Raw genomic sequence first — 10,314 nt, forward strand, 5'->3', positions numbered from 1 at the left:
CATGATCTGTCAGAGGGTGTGATCTACCTCACACCCTCTACACTCTTCCCATCCACTGATAGCCATACTCACCACCATCCTCCTATCTCCACCGCCACATGAACCAGTTTCTCATCAACCACCAAACCGCTCTTTAAAACTCCCTCTTGTGGCTCCGTTACCTTATACAATCCATAGGGGGATCAGTGGCGTAACTATAGAGGGTGCAGGGGAGGCAGCTCCTACGGGGCCCGGCGGGTTGGGGGGCCCGAGGCAATCCCCTGCACCCTCTACATTCTTTTCCCTTAATTTCATTTTTTTTTTTAAAAAGCCCTCTACAGGCCAGCAGCGGCGACGGTCGTACACAAACACAAGCAGTGCGCATCTTGGATTCTGCTAGCCGCGCACAGCCTGTGCTACTGCCGGTGCCGGACAGCATGAACCAGCAAGACGGCGAGCATACTGCTGTTTGTCTGCGCGAGGGCATCGCGCTGTGTATCTGCATGAGGACATCACGTTGAGGTAGGAGGCTGCTGCTGCGGGAGCCGGTCCAGTGGGGTTGGAGGCGGCGGCAGGAGACAGCGATAGGAGAGGCTGCAGCTAGAGTTGGGGGCTTGGAGGCTTCTGCAGGTGCCGGGGAGGACGCTTCATGGGAGACAGACACGCAGGAGGGTCTGGCCTGTAGGAGGGCTGCTGCTGGTGGTGCGCATCTGAAGGGTCTGAAATACTATCATTCAGGTGGGAGTGGGAGAGGATGTGTAAACTGCAGTAACTGAATATGAAAAGTTAAAACCCCAGGACCTCTCTCTCTATATCTCTATGCCCCTTCTGTCCATCCCTATCTCTTTGTTCCCCCATCTGTCCATCCCTATCTCTTTGTTCCCCCATCTGTCTATCCCTCTCTCTATGCCCTCTTCTGCCCATCCCTCTATCTTTGTGCCCCCAACCGTCCATCCCTCTCTGTGCCCCCTCTTGTCCATCCCTCTCTCTCTGTGCTACCTCCCTTCCACCCCTATCTCTGTGCCCCATCCCTCTCTCTTTGTTGCCCCATCTGTCCATACCTCTCTTTGTACCCCCTTCTGTCCATCCCTCTCTCTTTGTGCCCCCTCATTTCCTCCTTTTCTATGAAAGCTCCCTTTCTCCCTATCTCGCTCCTCACTCTCCTACTAAGGGACATTTCAGTGACTTGGGGTTTGGGGGGGGGGGGGGGCCTTTTCAAGATTTTGCTATGGGGCCCCCAAAGTTCTAGTAACGCCTCTGAGGGGGATCATTCAGCCCTTCTGTTGACGCCCGATGTTCTAAGCCTTGGAAACTGATCAAGTGGAAAGTGATACATCACCAAACCAGACCCTAACATTAATGCATCAAACATCGCCTATTACATGACAGTTAGGGGCAGATTGGCAGGTATTTTATCTCTCTCCACTTTATCATTTTTCAAGGCTTAGTACATGTAGCTCTTGGGTTGGAGACATCTGAGAGCTTGGAGGGTGTTCTTGTTGCATGATGAGAGACCCCACATAGGGAGAGACAGAGGTTCTTCTAAGAAGAGGGATAGAGAAAGTATATCCGCATCTTAAAAGCCTCCAGTAGCCATTGGAAGGTAACACAGACTGGTCATTTGTTCTACACGACTCTGCAATAGTTGAAGAAGACCATGTGAGTCTGTGTGTGTGTGTCTGTGTCTCTGTGTGTGTGTGTGTCTGTGTGTGTATACTAGTAAGCCCGCTTGAATGCAAATGAAAGCTTGGTGTAGTTTCACTTGCTGCCAATAGATGGCAGTGTAAGCCCGCTCGAAGCAAATGCTTCCAAAGCTAGATGTAGTTTCACTTGCTGCCAACAGGTGGTAGTGTTTTGGTAACACACAGACACTAGACAGATATATAGATGATATACTGTATGTTGTGGCAGGGACAGCATATTTCCACATGAGGGTAATATGGAAGATCCAGTCCAGGATTTAGAGCAGCAGCAGCAGGACAAATAGATATAGTCCGGTGGACTGATGTGATGAAGGTTTGGATGATTAGCAGCAGCTGTGGCTTCCTGTTATATGTGTGTCCAGGGCATTGCTCCCAATGCTGAAAAGCAGCTGGGAGATATTACAGTAATGTAATAGTATGTTAGGTGCTGTGGAGTGTACACTGACTGTGGTATCTATGGAAAACCCTGCGATGCTGTAACCTTGCTTGCCGAGCTGTTATCCTGGTGTGCTGTTTACCTGCATAAAATAAGGACCCAGACATCATCTACATCCAGTGTATGTGATTCCATGTCACAGTATATATATTCCAACATCTCCATGTGACTTTGTTATTATATCTGCATGTGCAGAGAACCCTTGTACACCTTATGTTCACACCCATGAGACAGCCCAGGCACAGCACAGTACCAGAGGATTACATAACTATATTTTTGGGATTTGTACAAGATGGCTGCCTACTAGTATCCAAAGTTACAGTATGCATCATGAATACTTATTAATGGTCAAAGCTGTTCAAGATGGCTACCTACTAATAACATAGGATAGGTATCTATTAATGACAAATCTGTGCAACATGGATACCAACTATTGGCCAAAATGTGCAAGTGGCTACCTTCCAATGTTCACAGCTGTAAAAGATGGCTACATCTAATCTTCACATCTGTACAAGATGGCTACCTCCTAATGTTCACAGATGTGCAAGATGGCAACCTCCTAATGTCCACAGCTGTGCAAGATGGCTACCTTCTAATGTTCACAGCTGTGCAAGATGGCTACCTCCTAATGTTCACAGCTGTGCAAGATGGCTACCTCCTAATGTTCACAGCTGTGCAAGATGGCTACCACCTAATGTTCACAGCTGTGCAGGTGGCTACCTCCTAATGTTCTAATGTTCACAGCTGTGCAAGATGGCTACCTCCTAATGTTCACAGCTGTGCAAGATGGCTACCACCTAATGTTCACAGCTGTGCAAGATGGCTACCTTCTAATGTTCACAGCTGTGCAAGATGGCTACCTCTTAATGTTCATAGCTGTGCAAGATGGCTACCTTCTAATGTTCACAGCTGTGCAACATGGCTACCTCTTAATATTCACAGCTGTGCAAGATGGCTACCTCCTAATGTTCTAATGTTCACAGCTGTGCAAGATGGCTACCTTCTAATGTTCACAGTTGTACAAGATGCCTACCTCCTAATGTTCACAGCTGTGCAAGATGGCTACCTCCTAATGTTAACAGCTGTGCAAGATGGCTTCCTCCTAATGTTCACAGCTGTGCAAGATGGCTACTTTTTAATGTACCAGTAATTACACCACACAGGTGAGGAGGAAAATATATGTTTAATGTGGGTTTTTAACCAATCACACTCAGGTAAAAGTAAAAGTAAGGGGGTCACAAAATGGGTAAAGAAATCAGAGTAATGTGTGCCAGCTCCCTGTCACTCGGTAAGTGCATGTCACACCACTAAAAAATAATAGTTTGCCCCTGTTCTCTCTGTGCTATACAACCACATGCAAAAGGCTTTTGTGCAAATACATATTTACAGGTACCGGAGAAAAATGCAGAAATAAAAAAGGGGTGGCGGAGGTGGAGGAGGGGGGTGACTAACACCAACTACTCCAGAAATTATATTAAGTGGAGACTGCAGTTGCAGATGAACCACCAGGAGGTGGCGCTGTCCAACCAAATACATCTCTAATATACACCCAATTATCAGCTCATGTTTAATGACAGCTATAGAATGGGACCCAGAACAGTGTCAGTGTCATTTTAATGAAAATAAAAAAAATCCTCCTCCTCCTGTATAGCTGTATAAGTTCACAATCAATTATAAGTTAATTTAAAGCATTACACAGATAAGTGGATTATACAACAGGTGTTTGATATGTATATATTATAACTACAATATTAAAGTGTATGTTAAATATGTGCTCCTCATTTGCGTTATTGCACCCATTGTTAATCAGGTTATGGTATCAGGAGTCAGAGAAAAGCAGCGACTGTGGTATTTTCTACAAAGCTGAAAGATTATAAATTGATAGAATACATATAAATATATTTTCTTTAAGGGGAGGGTCGGTTTACACCATGGGTCCTCAAACTGCGGCCCTCCAGAAGTTGTGAAACTACAAATCCCAGCATGCCTTGCCATAGTTTTGCTATAAGGGAGTGTTAAAACTGTGGCAAGGCATGCTGGGATTTGTAGTTTCACAACATCTGGAGGGCCGCAGTTTGAGGACCCATGGTTTACACCAGGCATGTCCAATGTTGGCCCTTCAGATGTTGTGAAACTACACATCCCAGCATGCTTTGCCACCGTTTTGCTATTAGAGTATGCTAAAACTATTGCATAGCATGCTGGGATGTGTAGTTTCAAAACATCTGGAGGGCCAACGTTGGACATGTCTGGTTTACACTCTTAGAGGCTATTCTGTGTCACACTGACACCCAGTGGTCCGTGTGGGAATAGAAACATGGAGAGCCTTCTTTATATCACATCCCCAATGGTCGGGGTTTGTGTGTGCGCATGTGCGATAGACACTGTCACCCGGCCTTTGCAGCGTGGAGGGGGCGGTGGCGGCGAAGGGACATGGGAACGCCTAGTGTTTCATGATGGGTGTCCCTATTATAATGCTGGGCGTTCCCATGCACATGCGGGCGGGACAAAGTGTGCCACGGGCGGCATGCTGAGGCCACATGACCTCAGCCGCTTGCCCTGTCTTCGTCCCAGCGCCCGCTAATGTAAGTCAGTCTCTACTGACTTATATTTACGAGCCCAAGAGAAATCATTTGATCAGTGGCGTAAGGAAGGCTCCGCAGCCCCAGCGGTGGCGAGGGGGAGCAGGCGCCACTGGGGCGCAGGTACACTGCAACTTACACCGGGCTACAGGGAGCCTGGAATAGGTAGACAGCAGCAACCTGGAAGGGCAGCAGGCAGGGTGGAAGGGGGAGCGCTCTCGGGCTGTCTGTGTGAGGACGCAGTGTCAGAGTGGAGCCCTTCCACCCTGCCCTTCCAGCTTGCAAGCTTGCGCTGCTGTCTATCTATTCCAGGCTCCCCGTGGGTGGGGCTGCCTGCTATATGCATCAGCATAAAGAGCAGTACGGGAGGGCGGACGGGGAGGGCAGTTAGCGGGACAGTGCAGAGAGTTTACTATCTTTCTGCCATGCCGCTCCTAGCCACAGTGATCAGATAGGCTGTCTCTGATCACTGTGGCCAGGAGCAGCGTGGCAGGTGAAAAACAGGGGCAGGACACAGTAAGAAGGAGGGGGGAGGATTTCTCCTGCTGTGGGAACATGCGAGGGGAAGTGTTTCCATAACACATCCCCTTGAATGTTTGCAAGGGGATACGGCGGCAGGGGGGGTTTCGGCAGGGCGGGCACTCTGGGACCCGGTAAGCCAGAATCAGGCCTCTAATGCCGCCCATACAGGGTGATATGCCCATTGTGCGTTGCAGCCCATCGCACCTGTTAATTGCACCGTGTATGGGCACCTTCAAGACACTTTAAAAAACAATATTAAGCCAGAAAAGCCCTCTCCCATGACCTAGACAAAACACCAAGCGGTCAATCCTATTGGGTGTGGATGATTCACGAGTGCGAATCATCACAACACCGGGCGCACTTTACAGCGGGCTGAATTCGCTTAAAAGCACTCGCCCCTCCACAGGGGCGCAAGTAATTTTAAACGAATTCGGCCCAGCGAAGGCTGCGAGTTTTGGGCTGAATCGGGTGCCGTTTCCAACATTTAAATGCATGAAAACAGTACCCGATGGTACCTCGCACCCTTCGGACCTAATAGGATAGACCCCTTTGTACTTAGTAGGGACTATTAATGCAGACACAGATGGTGATGTCACCAGTGATGTCACTGGTCTTGGACCAGATCATGTGCAACAATACGATATGAGATGATGGGTGCTGTGTGGATAGGACAGGTATATAGGGGTGCTGTGTGGATAGGACAGGTATATGGGGGTGCTGTAGGGATGGGACAGGTATATGGGGGTGCTGTGTGGATGGGACAGGTATATGGAGGTGCTGTGTGGAAAGGATAGGTATATGGAGGTGCTGTGTGGATAGGACAGGTATATGGGGGTGCTGTGTGGATAGGACAGGTATATGGAGGTGCTGTGTGGATGGGACAGGTATATGGGGGTGCTGTGTGGATAGGACAGGTATATGGAGGTGCTGTGTGGATGGGACAGGTATATGGGGGTGCTGTGTGGATAGGACAGGTATATGGGGGTGCTGTGTGGATGTGACAGGTATATGGAGGTGCTGTGTGGATGGGACAGGTATATGGGGGTGCTGTGTGGATAGGACAGGTATATGGAGGTGCTGTGTGGATAGGACAGGTATATGGAGGTGCTGTGTGGATGGGACAGGTATATGGGGGTGCTGTGTGGATGGGACAGGTATATGGGGGTGCTGTGTGGATGGGACAGGTATATGGAGATGCTGTGTGGATGGGACAGGTATATGGGGGTGCTGTGTGGATAGGACAGGTATATGGAGGTGCTGTGTGGATGGGACAGGTATATGGGGGTGCTGTATGGATTGGACAGGTATATGGGGGTGCTGTGTGGATAGGACAGGTACATGGGGGTGCTGTGTGGATGGGACAGGTATATGGAGGTGCTGTGTGGATGGGACAGGTATATGGGGGTGCTGTATGGACAGGACAGGTACATGGGGGTGCTGTATGGACAGGACAGGTATATGGGGGTGCTGTACGGATAGGACAGGTACATGGGGGTGCTGTGTATATGAGACAGGTATTTAGGGTACTGTATGTATGGAACAGGTAATGGCTGTGCTGTATGGATAGGACAGGTATATGGGGGTGCTGTGTGGATGGGACAGGTATAGTAAATGGGGGTGCTGTGTGGCTGGGACAGGAATATAGGGTGCTGCATGAATTGAAAATGTTTTCCATATTGCAGGTGGGTGTTACAGGTATTTACAGGCCTCAAATTGACCCAAATTTAACCTTTTTGTTTTTGTGCACCCCAAACTTAACAAAATTTGTTATTTAAATGCAGTAATCATTACTAACATTTTAAAAGTTATTGATATTTTTCTATGGGACAGTAATAGGCATTTTTTCAGTATTTGGATACGGGCTGATCCCAAGGGTTTTTGTCGGAAACCAATTATCGTGTCTGGTGTTTCAATTTGTACAGTGTGAGAATCGGGAGCGCCCATACCTGCAGTAACTGAGCCACGCCCAATTAGAAAATCGCCGTCATTTCTTGCCAAAATCTGCTCAGTGGGGCGGTCTTTGACGTGACAACCATACCTGTCTTATCGTGTGCATTCTTGTGCTTCCGCCACACGCTTTAAATCTTGTCAAAGGGTTCGGTTCCCAACACGGACATATGGGCGCAGAAATAGGTATGAATGGATCAACATTTGAATTTCTCCATTGGGTGCCATCTAGTGCCTCTCTTGCACAAAACACCTGATACCCCCCCTCCCCCCCCCCCCCCCCGGGTGCCCGTGAATTCTGTGCTCTTGGGCCCTTATTCAGGTTGACTCGCAAATTTGCAAGTCCACCAGTCACCACCTGCCGCACAGCCACCCATCCCCCCTCCCGCTAACCATCTCACGAATTTTCAAGCCTTCGCAAATCTAAGGCACCTCTTTGGTGTCTTACATCTGCGAGTGCCTGTACGGGAAGCGGGTAGCCAGCTGACATCCTCAGATGCCCGCCCCCTGCTGGGGGTTCCCAAACCCACGCCCCCCCCCCCCCGCTCGCACTGATGGCTGTTCGCATAACTGACTATGCATATGTGTAGACGCAAAACACCGCTCCCCTGCGGGAACAGGCAAGGGAGAGAATCAACCTGAATCAGGGCCTTGAACTGGCTATACATGCAGCGCACAGTATAGAGGTATATATACAGTAAGTTCAGGGTTGCCTACCCTCCCGGAATGGGCGGGAGGATCCCGAAAATCGGGTCCTCCTCCCGGCCCCCCGGAAAGGTGGGCAAACCTCCCGGATTCTGGGGGACCCCCCCGCCACACACTCACACCCCCCTGATTGCGGCGTCTTCCCCCATTCCTTTGGATTTAAATGCGGCAATCCGTGGGTCTCAGAGGAGGGGACCTAAAATGTCCACAATCGTGTCATTTTAGCCCCGCCCCCCTCCACGGAGATCTGTGAATTGTTTTTTTTTTTCATCCTGGGGGTGGGGCTTAACGATGTAAAGCTCAAGCCCCGCCCCCCGAACTGCAGCTGGAAGTCTCCTCTCTGGGCTTCTCCCGAAGAGGAGACAGAACAAGTCGGCAACCCTGAGTACATTTCCAATTTTAAATTGCGCTCTGTACCTCTATCTTTTATTTATTTATATTTTTAGGAACCTCTGAACCTCTTCAGCCTAAAGGCCAGATGTATAAAGCTTCAAAAAGTGACCAAATGGAGAGTGATAAACCGCCAGCCAATCAGCTCCTAACTTTTATGTTACAGTCTGGGTTTGAATAATGTCAGGCAGGAGCTGATTGGCTGATTATTTATCACTCCCGGCTTTATCACTTTTTGAAGCTTGATACATCTGGGCCAAAATGATTGCAATTTGAAAATAAGCAGAAAAAGCAGAAATGTACCAAAATCCATACACCAGAAATGAGCACATCAGATGTATTCGTGATAAAAGATGATCTGTTTTATTTGTGCTGAACCCTAGTTTTGTTCTAAGTCCCCCTTTTGACATCCGTAAAGTGCCTTTTTTTAAAAACATTATGCTGGCTCTAAAATAGTTCAAATTCTCTTGTTTTCTGGTCAGCAAAGACCGCACTAGACCACAAGATGGCGCTGCAGTGCTTCGGATAAAAAGTCATCTACAGTAAGTGATATACTGTACTGCAGTGGTAGCCGACTCCAGTCCTCTAGAGCAGGGATGGGAAACCTTCGGCCCTCCAGCTGTTGTTGAACCACACATCCCAGCATGCTCTGGTACAGTTTTGCTATTTGGCCATGCTAAAACTGTTGCAAGGTATTCTGGGATGTGTAGTTTAACAACATCTGGAGGGCCGAAGGTTCCCCACCCCTGCTCTAGAGCTACCAACAGTTCACATTTTACTCACTCACACATTTTAAAAGATCCAAAGGTGGAGCTAATTAATTCACTTGCGATTCTGTGAGGAGATCTGGAAAACATTAACTGTTGGTAGCTGTCGAGGACTGGAGTTTGCTACCCCAGCTGTACTGTATACATACAGCTAGTACAAAAGGCCCACTGAGGAATCGAAATTGCACATTGAATTGACCCAATTATGTAATGGTTTTACTTCTGGGCTCTGATAGACTGTGCAAAGACATTGTGGGACATCATAATCACCCCTAGCCCACCACAGAGAATAGGGGTCTACTTACTAAGTCTTGGAGAAAGATACAGTGGACAAGTACTAGCCAATCAGCTCTTAACTATAATATTACAGACTGTGTTTGAAAAATGACAGTTAGCAGCTGTTTGGCTGATACTTTCTCTCCCCCCGCTTTAGTACATAGATCCAATTACGGTAGGTACTAAATATACCCCTATGATTTTTTTTTTTGTGTGTATAATTTTAAGCTTTTTACTTTCATTTTTGTTGGCTTGTTTGTTTCAGTAAAACATTTCCTTTTAGCTCTATGGTGAATGATACTGAGTAAAACATTTATTTTAGCCCTAAGGGGAATGATACTGATTAGTATTATCAAATTTACCTTGTATGTTTAGGGGGGTATTTATTAAAGCTTGGCAAGAGATACAATTGTGAGAAATAAATTACCAACAAATCAGCTCTTGAAATTTTTCAAACACAGCCTGCAAAATGTAAGGAAGAAACTGATTGGCTAGTACTTTATCCCTCTCTGTGCTTTAATAAATAACCCCCAAAGGCCTGTATCCAATTAGCTGCGGCAGGTAAATGAGGCATGCAAAGTATAATCCCCAATAACCAGCGCTTGAAGTCGCGATAACTCACTGGCTTGGTAACATATATTAGATCCCATCTGTAATCTCCAAAAAGGGACGTTTTTCTCGCAAAAAAAGGGGGCTTTAATTGGATAGCCCCAAAATGTTCGCAGCCAATAGGATACCCCCACATTTGAGTTTCTACTAGCTGTTTCGTTTATTTATTTTTTTCGTAGCCGGAAAATCGGGATGTTGTATTTAAATTGTGCATTGCTGAGGATTATTGTGGCATCTAATAAAATGGGAACTAATTACAGACTTTTTTTTTTTTACATTTAAGTCATTAAAGATTTTTTTAAAATCATTATTTAGATTGAACTGTTTGGCAACAGCTGAAAAACTTCTATTTGTCATCTTGTGGTCACATAGCCGGACAATAAGATCTGACAGTGTGC

The 10,314-nt window shown here is 47.2% G+C and overlaps 1 protein-coding gene across 4 annotated transcripts; it reads right to left on the reverse strand.

The window, feature by feature from the left end:
• Positions 1-4,370: 4,370 nt before the first annotated feature.
• Positions 4,371-10,244, reverse strand: LOC146075825 (uncharacterized). Of its 4 annotated transcripts, none has more exons than XM_083185460.1 (2): positions 6,557-10,244; positions 4,371-6,496 (listed from the first exon to the last, which is right to left on the reverse strand). In XM_083185460.1, the coding sequence occupies exons 1-2, from the start codon at positions 6,895-6,897 to the stop codon at positions 5,827-5,829; spliced, it is 1,011 nt and encodes a 336-aa protein (XP_083041586.1). In that variant the 5' UTR covers positions 6,898-10,244; the 3' UTR covers positions 4,371-5,826. The 4 variants fall into 4 exon arrangements, with proteins under 4 accessions (XP_083041586.1, XP_083041585.1, XP_083041587.1 ...); XM_083185459.1 differs by having other exon boundaries at positions 4,371-6,266; positions 6,297-10,244; XM_083185461.1 differs by having other exon boundaries at positions 4,371-5,986; positions 6,077-10,244.
• Positions 10,245-10,314: the final 70 nt, after the last annotated feature.

This window comes from Crinia signifera, chromosome 4 (assembly GCF_055691185.1).
Source record: "Crinia signifera chromosome 4, ASM5569118v1, whole genome shotgun sequence".
NCBI lineage: Eukaryota > Metazoa > Chordata > Amphibia > Anura > Myobatrachidae > Crinia > Crinia signifera.

Coding starts and splice junctions, on each gene's coding strand:
- LOC146075825 (XM_083185459.1), bottom strand. CDS start 6,897: ATGGAAAACATTTTCAATTCATGCAGCACCCTATATTCCTGTCCCAGC. Junction 6,267..6,296: donor CTGTCCTATCCACACAGCAC/CTCCATATACCT, acceptor TCCACACAGCAC/CCCCATATACCTGTCCCATC.